Source organism: Nannospalax galili, unplaced genomic scaffold (assembly GCF_000622305.1).
Source record: "Nannospalax galili isolate Female #2095 unplaced genomic scaffold, S.galili_v1.0 scaffold14, whole genome shotgun sequence".
NCBI lineage: Eukaryota > Metazoa > Chordata > Mammalia > Rodentia > Spalacidae > Nannospalax > Nannospalax galili.
The window spans coordinates 1,421,522-1,436,323 of NW_008336953.1; the positions used below are offsets into that span (position 1 = coordinate 1,421,522).

General features: G+C 45.3%; 1 protein-coding gene across 2 annotated transcripts in view; it reads right to left on the reverse strand.

Annotated features, from left to right (window-relative positions):
* Positions 1–2,601: 2,601 nt before the first annotated feature.
* Pip4k2a (phosphatidylinositol-5-phosphate 4-kinase type 2 alpha) overlaps positions 2,602–14,802 on the reverse strand; it is a 172,940-nt gene continuing 160,739 nt past the window's right edge. For both annotated transcript variants that reach the window (XM_008831721.2, XM_008831720.2), the window contains 3 exons: positions 8,192–8,435; positions 6,014–6,117; positions 2,602–4,760 (listed from right to left, as the gene is read on the reverse strand). In XM_008831721.2, the coding sequence (XP_008829943.1) occupies positions 4,680–4,760; positions 6,014–6,117; positions 8,192–8,435 (429 nt within the window). In that variant the 3' untranslated portion in view covers positions 2,602–4,679. The remainder of the gene's footprint in view (positions 4,761–6,013; positions 6,118–8,191; positions 8,436–14,802) is intronic.

Genomic DNA, 14,802 nt, shown 5'->3' on the forward strand with positions numbered 1-14,802 from the left:
TGTCATATCAATACCCACTTCAAGAGCACTCTCCAATGACCTAACTTCCTTCTGTTAGACCCCACCTTTTTAAAAAAGTTCTTAAAAACTATATTTATGGGCTGAAGAAATGGCTCAGAGGTTAAGAGCACTGGCTGCTCTTTCAGAGGACCTGGGTTCGATTCTCAACACTCACACAGCAACTGACGACAACTGTGGTAACTCCAGTTCCAGAGGATATGATGCCCTCTTCTGACCTCCATGGGCATTGCATGACACAGGTGTACTTACATGCAGGCAATACACACATACACATAAAAAAAAACAAAACGCGTACCGGGCGTGGTGGCGCACGCCTTTAATCCCAGCACTTGGGAGGCAGAGGCAGGAGGATCTTTGTGAGTTCGAGGCCAGCCTGGTCTACATAGTGAGTTCCAGTACAGCTGGGGCTACAAGGAGACCCTGTCTCAAAAAAGACAAAAAAAAAAAATGCTTGTGTGTGTGTGTGTGTGTGTGTGTAAGCATGCACATGCCATGGTGTTTATGTGTGGAGGTCAGAGGACAACTTGAAAGGGTCAGTTTTCTCCTCCTACCACGTGGGTCACAGAGATTGAATTCAGGCTCAGCAGCAAGTGCCTTGGCCCACTGAGCTGTCTTGCCAGCTCCCATCTTCTTTCTTATTACTACATATTCACTATAGAAAATAATGGGAGTCCATCATTATGGCATTTTTATATGTATCATGTATTTTCATAATATTTACTCAATTTTTTTTTTTTTTGTCTTTTTGAGACAGGGTCTCCCTCTAGCCCCGGCTGTCCTGAAACTCGCTATGTAGACCAGGCTGGCCTCAAACTCACAAAGATCTGCCTGCTTTGGCATCCCAAGTGCTGGGACTAAAGGCATGTGCCACCACACCCAGCTCCAATTATTATTTTATCCCCTCTCTTCCCATTGGCTATTTTAGTCATAACAATATTCTTTGTGTGTGTGTGTGTGTGTGTGTGTGTGTGTGTGTGTGTGTGTGTATGCATGCATGCCATGGTACATGTATACAAGTCAGAGGACAACTTGTAGGAGTTTATTTTCTGCTTTCACTATAGGGATTCCAGGAGGGATCAAATTCAGGCTTGAAGCAAATTCTCTTACCTACTGAGCCATCTCCCTGGACCTTTTGCTCCATCTCTCTCTCCCCCTCTCTATATTTTGAGACAGGGTCTCATTATGTAGACCGGCTAGCCGTGGACTCACAGAGATCTGCTTGCCTCTGCTTCCTGAGTGCTGGGATTAAAGATGTATGCCACCACACTTGACTGCACTTAACCACTATTTCCAAAAGTGCTAAGGGTTAATGCTTCACAATAACTTTTGTCCTCTTTGAATTAGAAATTGGTAGTTTTCTGCTATTATGAAAACTTTCAATTCATGAAATACCCAAGATGAAAGTCCTCCTTCAGATCATCCATAAGGAAAATGGAACTAAACTCCTTGCTGACCAGGAAGTCACTCAGCAAAGGTAGCAAAAACAAAGCAATCACAGAATTTACGGAGATGATGGAACTAGGGGTACAAAGACCCAAACCTCACTGGTCACACACTGAAAAAAAGGAATTCAATAACAATAGCAGCCCTGTCTCAAACATGCGAAATGGTTAGAAAATGTGAATAGTAAACTAAAACTCACGTGACCTCTACAAAGGCTGAGTGGTATGCTCCTTGACTTGAGATGGGTGTATATAAACCATCACACTGCAGTGGACAGCAATGCTGGCTGATGTACCCATTAGCTGTGTGTCTGTTGTCTTCCTATGTAGCTCAGGTCAGTAGGGTGTAGTTTTCTTCTGGCCTAAAGTTCCCTGTGGACCACCCTGCACACCAACAACATGCAGTGTACATTATGCTTAATTACATCCTAATACATCAATTGCATTAGCAAACACAGTTTTGTAGCACCTGTTAATAGTAGCAAGCAATGTGTGTATAATACCATCAACAGCCCTCTCTCCAATGGTACCCAATGAAGCTTCAAAAAAAAAAAAATACTGCTCCACTAAACTAAGATTGGTTACAACTGGAAATAATCACACTTTACAGGATATTCACTCAGCAGATTTCTCTTTAATGTGTCTGTGTGGGGGGGTGTGCGTGCACATACATGGGCACATGTGTATGTAGACCCTGAGGTCTGATATCAGTATCCCTCGATCCCTCCCCACTGTATCCTTTGAGACAGGGTCTCTCAATTGAGCCCAGAGCTTGCTGATGTGGCTAGCCTAGCTTGGCAGCTTGCTTCTTGCCTCTGCCTTTGGAGTGCTAGAATTACAAGTGGGCTGTCACGCTCACCTGGCACTTAGGAGGGTGCTGGGGATTTAAACTCTGGTCCTCTTGCTTGTGGGGCAAGGGCTTCATCTGCTGGGTTGTCTCCTCCCTCAACCCTGTGTCTTTTTACTTGTCTCTTGTATAAGAAATCCATTTGTCCTGAAGGGTCTACCATTCACCATTTGTGGACTAAAGGAAAGACTCCAGATAGTGAAAAGATACTATTCTTCACCTCCCCACAAACATGCTAAAGATTCCCCCAGAACAATTCCAATGCGTCTATACAGGACACAGAAGCACAACTGCGAGTCATCAAAGTGCTTTATTCATAAAGCTCGCTCATGACTGGAGAGTATTATCAGCACTGGGGGATACACGGCACACATCCTCGCTCTGTTCAAACAGCTTATCTGGATGACAGAGACAGTTAAAGACAAAAACAAAGCTTTTCTGTAAACTTCTAAAAGCAATACACAGATTGGCTACAAAGGAAATGGTCACTCAGATCATGTGTGTGTACCTTCATCTTTTGTGCAGGGTCTTGGGCTTGTAAGTCTTGGGACAAAGATTAGAGCAAAGCTTCAGAACAGTGAACCAGATTGGATGCCAGAATTGATGGTGGCCAGGAACCAAATCATAGCATTGATTATTTCAAATGCATCAAATACAGATTTGTACAACTATGTTACAGTGGAGTTAACATCATCAGGCAACATATCTGTGGCAGGTCAGGAGAGAGTAGTCAGATGGTGTTCTGCTGGCTTCCAGGCACTGTGGAAGGCAGCCCACACATGTTGGGCACAGTTGCACCTGGAGAGGCCAAACGTGACTGGAAAAGGCAGCCTGGCAAGGGACTTGTTGTCTTGTAGGTAATTATTGAAGGGCAGAATTTCTTTTTTTCCTTTTCTAAAACTGCCTACAAAAACCATCTCACATATTAAACAAAGAGTTTTAAAGGCACAGCTTTAGCACAGCATATAAGTTCATAAAGTACTCTAAGCAAGTCTAATATTTAATAATGAGGCCTTTAGAATTGCAGGGAATTTGGTAGATTCATAATCAATGGTGGAAGTTTTTTAACTTGGTTACACACAATCAGCATGGTTTAGGGCAATGAACTTACATAACCAGCTTTGGGGTTTAATCTTAAAAAAAACGATTAGGTTGATAAATATACATCTGGAGAAACAAAATCCTTTTCCTTTTATGGTGAAAGACTGTCTACCATGTACTTTGAACAAAACATTCACTCAAAACACAACTGCAGGACACATTTCAAAATACAACAAACATTATTTTTCCTATGTCATAAAATGACTTTACATGTAAACTTCAAAAATCACATGCTGTATATTAAATTTTTAGATTCAAAAATATCCCTGTTTTTCTAACCATGTAAACAGTAAAACTGAGGGTTTCAGTTAAAGGGATAATTCATAACAAAATTCCACTGTTTAAACCATAGTCAAACATAAACCTCTTATAATTCGGATTTGCCGTCAGTCACAGGAGGATTCTAACTTCTTCCTCATCTTCCTGCAGTGGGAGATGTAGTTACTATTGCCCCAAACTATGCACCATTCAGATAAGCTTTACTTTTACTTTGTAGCATGAATTCCTACAGACCAAAGTAAGGGCATAACAATGCAGAATCTCTAGACAAGAAAAGAGAAGCAAGCAGTTTTCCTGGACATATTTACGGAAGTTGAAAATGTAGACAGTTTCTTGGCATCAGCCTCTTGGTTAGCCTGGAATAACCAGGGGTCATGATACTGTGAGGACAGAACCCTGATCCAGTACACGCGGAAACATCATCATTCTTCTGCACAGAGCTGTGGGCTCAGGTGACAACTAGCAAGGAGGGTCTGCGTGCTGGGTAGAAGGGTAACAGCTGCAGTCAGTTTTTAGATTTTATTTTAAACATGATCATTATTACAAATAGTCTCACATCTTTCAACTCAAAACAAACTGATCTACAGTTTATTGTGTGATGCCAACATGGTCACTTCTCCCTCTCCCATGTGCTTGTACGTTCATTCATTCACTGGATGATAGCTGGGATCAGAGAGGGGTCTAGTTGTTACACACTCTGATTTAAGCCAATTGGTTTTAATTAATTAGTTAATTAATTAATTTAAAATGTGCACGAGAGAGTGCATGAGCACACACACAGTCAGAAATAGCTAGAACGATGCTGGGAAATATCAGGTAGCTGTTAAAGCGAGGAGCCCCCCACTTCAGTCATCTCAGTCTGAAGATGTAAACAAGGAGGTTTGCTTCCTGCAAGGTGAGTGCTTCAATGAGTTTGGTTTTCATTTTTCCTACACCGAAGCCACCACTGGCCTTCCCATGGTCATGTCCATCCGAGGCTGAGTGAGAGGTTACGTCAAGATGTGGCCAATAAAGTCCAAAAAACGCTTTGAATACTGTTCTGGGTTCACAGTAGAGATCTCAGCTCCAGCCTGGGCAGTTTTGAAGGAGAAGAATACTGATATAAGTTCATGATCTCCTGAAATTACTACTCAGTGTCTATGGCTATTTCCAAATGCAGCTCAAAGTTAAGCTAATCATTTTTTGGGGGGTGGGGGGGACAGTCTTGGGGATTGAACCCAAGGCCTTGAGTGTGCTAGGCAAGCTATCACTAGCCATACTCCAGCAGCCTCTGCTCTTGAACCATCACTCACAAACACCTCTGCTATTTGGCTAAGGAACAACATTCCTAGGCATCGGTGAGCGAGCAAGGGGCAAAGCCTGTAGCAGCATCACAGGTGACACCACAGACCCGTGACTGCACGTCAAACTGGCCATGAAACACCTTTCCACTCAGAACCCTCCAATGCTCCCCATTTTTCTTAAAGACAAAGTCTCCCCACTTTGTTTTAGAAACAGTCTCCCTAGTAGCCTAGGCTAGCCTTGAACCCCCAATCCTCTGCCTCAGCTACCCAAGTGCTGGGATTACAGGTATCTACCATGATGCCAAGCTCCTGGAAATTACTCCTGGGGTTCTTGTCCTCACTGTTGCCCACTGACAAAAGGGACACGCTGTAGGGGCCAGGAGAGAAGAACGAGTGGGGTCTGGAGGGAATATTCTCAAAGTACTTATATGCTTACATGAAAATGGTTCTATGCTGCCCTGTATAAAAATTATTAAAAAAAGGTTTTGGTGTGAGATCACACTGAAATACCCTTAAAGGGGATGTGCACAGGTTTCCCATGTGGATTCAACAAGCCAGCACACCCAGAACAGTGATGATTCTGAGTAAGCAAAACATATCATAAGGATGAACATGAAATGCTTATCTTAAGGCTCAAAAGGTTTCTGTAATAGAAAAAGAAAAAAAAAACACAAGAAAAGAAATACAATCCTGCATATTGTGGAGCATACTGCTTCAGTCTGGAACATTCCAACACTGAACTATCTCCAGTTCTTCAATCTTTGGAGAGGATTTCAAACCTGGAGGATGTTGTTCACCATTCTAGAGGTACACATGGCTATAAATACCTGTGTGGGAGGCCGAGTCTGTGACTTCAAGAACCCAAGAGCCAGGGTAAGACAGGGAGGTGGCATCACAGGCTACGCTGTACAGGCCCCCAATGGGAATGAGCATCACTAGAGGGCTGAGAACAAGGCGCAGAGAGCACAAAGGAGCAGCCCACACTACAGCCCATACCAGGGACTCACGAGGGAGGAGGACACACGACGCCGTGTACTTACTCCATGTTTAACAGTTTTTGCAGCGTGGGCAGCTTTCTTTTTTGCATCGTAATGAGTGAGAATGTCAATGATGGCCATGAAGTACACCTCTTTCCTAGGCGAGTCTGGAAAGCAGGAGAGCAGAGGCTGTGAAGTCGTGGAAGGGCGTGAGCTATGCAGGCCAGGAAGGAGCGGGATGGAAGAGAAGCACACAGAAGCCGGTGTGCAACCCTCCTGCTCCCTGCACCAAAATGTCAGCAGAGCAGAGGCATGAGAACCCAGGGGCACTGGCAGCACCAGCACCGGCTGTGTGAATTGCCCCAGCTGTCAACCTGACACACCTGGGAACAGGGAACCTCGGTTGTGGAACTGCTTCTATTGGATTGACCTGTAGGCGTGTCTGTGAGGCATTTTCTTGATTACTGAGTGATGTGGATGGTGCCACCCCTGGGCAGGTGGTCCTAGGTTAAGAAATCTAGATGAGCACGTGCCAGGGGAGCAAGCCAGTAAGCAGTGTTCCTCCACAGTCTGTGCTTCAGCTACTGCCTCAGAGCCTCTCCATGATGAACTGGAAGCTGTAAGATGAAGTAGACCCTTTCCTCCCCAAGCTGCCTCTGGTCATGGTGTTTATCACAGCAGTGGAAACCAAACCAGAACAAAGTCCAAGGGTAAAAACTAAGTAGTTAAAACTAATCTTTTCTTTCTGTAAATGATAGTACATCAGTTTGGTGTAAAGAAAAATGCTATTTTTAGAATGTTCTGTAAAACATACAGAATTAGTACTGGATAAAGGATTTTATTGCCTTCATTATCTACTTTCTACATATTTTCAAAAATACATTGCTTCAATTATGAATAGTAAGAAATGTACCTGGCTTTTTTTGACACAGGGTCTCCTTATGGCCCTAGCTAGCCTGGAACTTGCTATGTAGACCAGGTTGGCTGGGATCCACCTGCTTCTGCCTGCTGGGACTGGATTAAAGGCATGTGGCACCATGCCCAGCAAGAGATGCACATTTGATTATCTAATTTTGTTTTAGAAATGACTTTGATAAATAAACTAAAACTCACTTGGCTGATATGTCAGAGTTAGAAAAAAATAAAGACAAATCAAATGCTTTATTATTTAAATAAAGAGGACATTTTTACCCTGTCAGTAATATATATGTATATACATTTTTTTTTCACAGACATGTAGTTAAAGTCAAAAGTAAACAACTACATAGATACTGATTCAGATGGTCTGACTTTACGGGAAGGTCGCAGATCCCTAAATAAAGAGGACATTTTTACCCTGTCAGTAATATATATGTATATACATTTTTTTTTCACAGACATGTAGTTAAAGTCAAAAGTAAACAACTACATAGATACTGATTCAGATGGTCTGACTTTATGGGAAGGTCGCAGATCCCTTCATGGAGAACAGCTGTAGAGAGCTGGAAATCACTGATTCTTACCCTGTGCACTGGGACCTGGTCTCAGCACCCCCAAGAAGGCGGACTACATGAGGATGTAGCTGCTCCACAAGATAGCCACCCAAGGGTCGCAGTGGATTGCATACACCTGCCTCACTTGGGACAGATCTGTGACACTTTGGATTTAATTAAGAGAGAAGACCGCTAAGCTGTTTTCCTGGCTTTGGCTGGGGCTTGAACACAGGGCCTCATACATGCCAGGCAAGTGCTCTATCACTGAGCTATAACCACAGGACTTTTTTGATACAGCTTTTCTGAAATGACACAGGTAGGCCTTAAACTTGTAATCCTCTTGCCTCAGCTTCTGGGATAGGTGAGGTTACAGGGCTGTGCAAGAAAAACTTTAAAAAAATATTTCTTATATAATTCAGGGCGTCCAACCTTTGGATGTTGTGACACGATGGCATGGATTACAAATGTGCTGGGTCCCATTTAGAGCTATCCTGGGATTCAAGTGGCCTGCAGATTGGACACGACAGTCATAATGTGTTATCTACACATGTGTATGTGTTATATGTAAAACATGGTTTGAGGTTTGTTCCATCCTCAACATCGGAGATTACAGTTTCCTTTAACCACTGTCTCTGTATTAATGCATTTGACTGCAGAATCAATCCTGCACGGCAGTGCCCTTGTAACTGGGGTTAGGATTACGGGTAGATTGTGCTGCAAAAATCAAACCGCTTTAAATGCAGAAAGAGTCGATAGCAACTCAGCTTACTTTCATGGCATTTAATTCCATAAACATCAATGTTTGGATCGAACTCGCCCGGAGCCAAGGGTGGTGAGCTGTTGAGTGTATTTCCAGGACTGTCAGGTGGGGTCCCAATGGGATGGGTGCCATCACTCTCCGCCTCCTCCTCCCCGTCGTTCTCCTCACACTCCACCTCCTCTTGCTCAGCTCGATCCACATCATGAATTCCCACCAGGAGGCTGTAGTCCATGAGCTTTAACTGTGCAAGGAACTGGGGGACGGGGGTGTGTGTGACAGGTCAGTTACACTTCAACAACCACTACAAGTCAAAGAATAACAGGCTGAGAAGAACACATGTAGGGGGAAGGCTGGGGGGGGCAGCAGAGACCACAGTGCGGGCCCCCGAGGCTCCCTCAAGGGTCTGATTCAGAGTTAGGATTATTTTTCCCCCAAATGCAAAGCTGGCTTCTGAGAGGGACAGCTATTATGAGGACGTTGGGGTACCCCAAAGAGCAGACTGTGGCTGGCAGTAAAGAGCCTGCAAAGAAGGGAGGAGGAAGTTTCTTTCAACATTGAGGCCTGGCTCACAGGGAAAGCCAACATTCCTCCAGGTACCTCTCTGCAGAACTTGCAGGACCATTTGAGAAAGCCCTTGGAAATTTGACACACTTCAGTCAGATAATTATTATGTTGTCATCGGTGAGAGAAAGCCCACATGTCCCAGTCAACCAGCAAGTGAATGGTGTCGGAGCTCTGGTGAGAAAGGCATTCCCTCTGCATCCATCTGGCTTCCGGCTAACGGATGATGCTGAAACAGCTCTGCTTCCCACCAGGTCCCAGGGGCCCTGCCCTGCTCTCCTGTCTAGCCAATCAATACTGTGTTGTGTGAGGCAAGACCCAGCTGTCAGTTTGGCCCTGCCCACCTGCCAAGTTCTTTGACTCTCCATGTCATTTCCTTTTTCCCCTTTACTTTTCTCAGTTAATCAGATGTACCCAGATACATAAGTGAAATTTTTAATTGATCCACTGAAATGTGGATGGAGTTGCTGACAGCAGACTGTGCAGCCCATCCAGTTTACAGAAGATGCATGGCCCTGACCCCTGGGCAGCTGGCCACCACCTCCTGTGGTGATGAAGAACATGACAGAACCGACACATTCCACATACAATGTAATGAAACGGTAGCTCTTGAGGGTCTGGCTAAAAATGAGATGGAACCAATCTATGGAGCCTGTAGGCCATTTCTTTTTCCTGAATCTGCTGAGAAGCAGACCCACGGGGTGGTGGTTCCTATAAGAACAGAGGGCTTTGGAGTACAGGAGTGTTCCAGTAGGCCACCTGCCAGGGGCTTCCCAATGCCTTGGCTTCTCCATCGGCCATTCCCTGGGGCCAGCTCAATCTTCTCCATTTTTCAGAAAAAGGAACTTCAGATGTTGGAACAAGGTAGGGGATATGTATTTACTTAGAAGCAGATAGAGGCCATCCTCTCTTGTATGGCTGAGTTCATGTTCAACCTTATGCTACCAAGCAGTTCTTGGGCCTCCAGAGCTGAGGAGGATGCTGCTCCTCCTTGTGGTTTCCCTCCGGCTGTACAGGGATGGCAAGAATCCACTTTCTGCCTTCCCTATTCAACCATGTACACATGGCTCCATAGTGGTAAAATGCTGCTTATCGCTCATAGGATTCTAGCAGTGCTGGGCCTCAGGGGCATCTGACTGGGATTGATTGGGTTCATGTGGCTGGCCATCCTCATCTACACAATGGCTGCTTGAGGTGGTGATGCAGGCAAATGAACACCTGTCTGAATCCTTTACCAGCATCGGGCCTGCCACCCCACCAAGGGTGCTGGAGCCATTCACCTGCTCTGCATCCCACAAGCCGAGGGATGTCAATGAGCCCTGAGTGCTGCAGGGTCCAGAGAGCCCACCTGGCCCAGGCAGGTAAGAGGACCCCAGTTTCTGAGTGCTGCAGGGTCCTGAGACAGTCCACCTGGCCCAGGCAGGCAAGAGGACACCAGTGTAAAGTACAGAGACTCAGAGCAGTGAGGGGAAGCATGGCCAGGGACTCAGACTAAGGGGAATGAACTCAGGAACTGGTGTTTTGGGCACCTTGTCACAGTAACTCTTGAAGCTGCATTAAAGCAGCTTTCCAGGTCTTGTGGGAAGCCTTATGGGAAGGAAGATCACAAGTTAAAACCGACTGTTTCCAATACATACAACTATTTGTATGATGTGAAAACAGAAGAGAAACTGGGAGATGGAAGGAGACTAGTGGAGGAGGGACAGTGGAGAGAGAAGGGAGAGGGTATGGTAGGTGACTATGTCACACCACATGACATACTAGAAAGAAACCATCTTTATGAAACCTAGCACTACGTACAAGGATTATATGCCAATTAACAGGAACAAATCCAACTGTTTCTCAAGATCTCCCCATATTTAATAAGCTCTGAGTCTCCAGGGGCAACTGGCCAACAGTAAGCCTCCACTCATGTGGTCAAGGCCCCCACTTCTCCTTCAAAAGGCTCTGTAGGCCTATTGCCTTGGAAGCACATTTGGAACACATCACGCCAGGAATACCTGCCCACATCCTCTAACTTGCAGACACAACCTTCCAGGTGGTCACTGGGCCCTGGGAGGCTGCTCCTGGGGCTGAGTTCAGCCTCCTGGCCCTTGGATAAGGAGGGCTTTGTTTCCTCCACAGCTTCCTGCCTTCCCTAGCATGTACCTGGCCTTGATCCCTACATGGAAGGTCTCCCCATCTACCAGCCACCCCATATCCTGGAAGCTCCTCCAAGGGCAAGTGTTGGAGCACTGCTTAGGCACCAGATAGGTGGCAACAGCATCCCCCAGAGGTCACAGATGTTGGAGTGTGACCCACATGAGGGTGGGCTTGGCCAGGCTAGGAAAAGACTACTTCTCTTCACCTACTTCCCACTCCTTCTGGATATTTGGAAGGTTCCTGTGAAGGAGAAGGAATTGGTGTGCTGCCCAAAATTCATCTGTAGTCCTAGAAAGGGAAGGGGTTTTCAAAACGTAAATCCTGTCTCATTAGCTCCCAAACTCACAGGGCAGACAACCAATTCAGGCGGGTAACTTCGTTTCATTCACCTTGGTTTCATGCTGACTTGATCCTGTTTCCACAACCTTCTGGTCCACCTACCTGCACCCACAAACCTTCTGGGCCTTCAGGGGCCAGGGCAGCACCCCAAGGTTGAGGATATTCCTGGCACTGAACGACTCCCTGCCTTGCCCATGGCTCGGCTGCACATTCATTTCATTGGGGTGTTCTCTCCAGCCTGGTGGCATCAGGGGCTGACATTTTGCTCCCCCTGCATTCTGACCCCTAGAAGGTAAGTGGGTTTATGAATGCTGCTTCTCCCTCCCCATTCTCCCAACTCACTTTCCCCTCCAAACTATCAAAACCACATAAAAGCAAAGCCTCTCAACAACAAAAAAGCCTTTGTATGAGGCTGCAAGAGGCAAGACCTGAGCACAATGAAACATTCACAAGACAGCCGTCTGCTCTCCCAGAATGGACTTTAACATAGAGGTCTACTCTTAGACCTTCACATGGCTGACCTTCAAAGACACCATTTTTCTCTCCTGTTGTGCGATGGGCTGAAGCTAGGGTCCTGTAAATAGGACTCACACTTTCAAGTGTGCTTTCAGTGTAGACGTCAACCCTGCCTATGACTAGGCAGTGGTGGCCGTCCGGCTGGATCATCACTAAAGCAGCAAAATCTGGGCCTGTGCTGTCTCTTTCTGGCCGGGGCAGCCCTGGGAAGCATTCCTGGGTCTCAGACCTATGGTTAGACCCTTCCAGTAAGAAAAAAATAAAGGAGCGCTGAGTTCTCAGCATGATCTCCAAAGCTGAAAGTCATGGAACATATATTTCCAGGAAAACAACAGGTGCCATCCCACTTAGACCACATTTCTAGTCCAAGAGACTGAGAAAGACAGGAAAGATGAAGTGTATAGGGAGTTAAGAGTGACGTTTTGTTGACAAGTGTGGCCCATTTAATTTCCTTTTTCTTTTTTTGTGTGTATTTGTGTTGTGTATATGCGTGTGTGTGTGTGTGTGTGTGTGTGTGTGTGTGTGTGTGTATAAGACAGAGGTCAACCTTGGGCGCTGTTCCTCAGTCATTACCTTATTTTTTTGAGACAAGGTCTCTCACTGGCTGCCCGGCCAGCCCCAGGGATCCTCCTGCTTGCCTCCCCAGTGCTGGGGGTGCACCCTCCTGTGTTTCCTGCAGATCAGACTAAAGCCCTCATGCTTGTACACCAAGCACTTCACTGACTGAGCCATCTGCTCAGCCCCCTTTATTCTTCTGTAATGAAAGCGCCAATCTTTTCTTTTTTTAAACAACTGCTGGAGATTGAACCCAGGGCCACATGCATGTTAGGTAGAAGCTCTACACCACTGAGCCACAACTTCAGCCTCAATCTCAAAACCAAAAAGGGTGTAAGTTTTGGAGTCAGAGAGACCATCTCATATTTGTGCCTTGAGTATCTAACTGCTGGGAGCCTCAGTTATGCTAACTGTGAAGTGGGACAACAGTCTCTCACATGAACAGCTTGGCTCCATCCATTTCTCCTACCCCGGGTACCCACTTCTGTATCTTTGGGCCAGGGTGGCACGGGGATGTGGCAAGAATGAAACATAATGTAGCTGAGGCGAATTCTGGGGCCTTGCACACAGCAACAGAACTTTTTATTATAACTGCCAATGTTGTTTAGATTATAGTGAAAGCATTTTCTCATCAACTATACAATTTAAGTGGGAAGACAGGGACACACGAACAGGTCAAGGGGAGAATTGTGTGGGAAAAGCTTCTGACTTGCTAGCTCTTGTCTTTCACAAACTGTATTGCAAATCAGTTTGGTAGCAGAGTAGAATGAGCTGAGCAGTAAATCTGAGATTCTGGTTAGAGGAGAACCCCAACAAGAGACCCAAGAACAAGCCCAAAGAGAAAGAGAGGAAAGACTGGGAAGTTCAGCTGTGGGGCTGGCTTCCAGCTAATGCTGGGAACATGACACAGCTATTCTTCTCTTCCCTGTTCATCCCTTTAGGCTTTGAACTCATGAATTTATTTTTAAAATACATACGATTTCAAAGTGTACAGGTTTGAAGATCTTTAGGATCCCTCTCATAATATCCAATTTAATCTGATATTTTTAAGATTAATCCCCCCTTATGCCAAATAATATTTATCTATGCACATAAATTCGCTTTCTGGTGTTGGGGATTGAACCCAGGGCCTTGTACATGCTAAGTACATTTCACCACTGAGCTATACCCCCAGTCTGCGCCAAATCTTGGAGCCAGTATTTTGCTCATGATCTTTTATTTAAAGATTTATTTTATGTGTTGTGTGTATGTCTGAATGTATGTGTACTTTGTGTGTGTGTGTGTGTGTGTGTGTGTGTGTGTGTGTGTGTGTGTGCAGTGCCTGCAGAGGCCAGAAGAGAGTGTCAGATTCCCCTGGAATTGGCGTTACGGGTGGTTGTAAGATGCCTAACCTGGATACTGGGAGCTGAACCTGGGTTCTTGGCAAGAACAGTTGCTGCTCTTAACCACTGAGCCATCTCTCTAGCCCCCTCCTCATGGTCTTTATGGGAACTGAAATCAACTCCTCTATTAGACCATGTGGTCAAGAAGCAATGAATGAACTATCATTTTCAGACCAATTTAAATTAACTTTCTTTCCTTTATAAGCACACGTCACACTACTGAATGACCACCCCCTCAACTATATGGGATGTGAATTAAAATTCCAGTCAGCCCCGTTTTTCAACTTGTGTTTAGCCCAAGTTGACCTTGTGCTAAAAACTGCAGTCCTCCTGCACAACACGGGTGCACTTACATGCAGGCTGTCCGCTAATACACATAAAATTAAAATACTAAAAATTGCAATCCTTATGATGTTCCCAAAAAATTAATAAGAAATTATATTAAAAATGTTGCAATCCTCTTCCTTTGGAGTCTTTTGAAGAAAGCTACATCTCAGCCATCTTCAAATCATGGCCCAAATTTAGTAGCTGTCTGTCAGCACCTCTTGACTCAGTTTTTCCATTTATTAAACAGGAGAGTACAGTATCCACACTGAGGAAGTTGTCTTAAGAATGAAGAGAGATAACAACTTCATGGGAAGGGCTGAGGTCCTGAGAGCCCCACAGATGTGGGCTGCCATGCACCCCACCACCTGAGGCCTTGACTCACTGTCACAACTGTAGGATCCTAATGGGATAAGCCGAGGTCTACTCCTAGACAGCATAGGGAGAGCACATGTTTTTTTTTTTTTGAAACAGGGTCTCCCTGTAGCCCCAGCAGGCCTGGAACTTGTAGACCAGGCTAGCCTCGATCTTACAGCACTCCACCTGCCTCAGCCTCCCCAGTGTTGCCCAGCACAGAGCACAGTTTTGTACTGTGTGATGTGTGGATCTCAGGGTGACTGTGGCTTTCCTTAAGGCCAGGGTCAGAGTTCACAAGAAGCAGAAGAAAGCAAAGGGGACCATCATTCTTCATAAGGCATTTCCCCCTCTTGTTTGCAGAAAGGTGTGTGTGTGTGTGTGTGTGTGTGTGTGTGTGTGTGTGTATATATATAAAATGTATATTATCTGTAATACATATATATT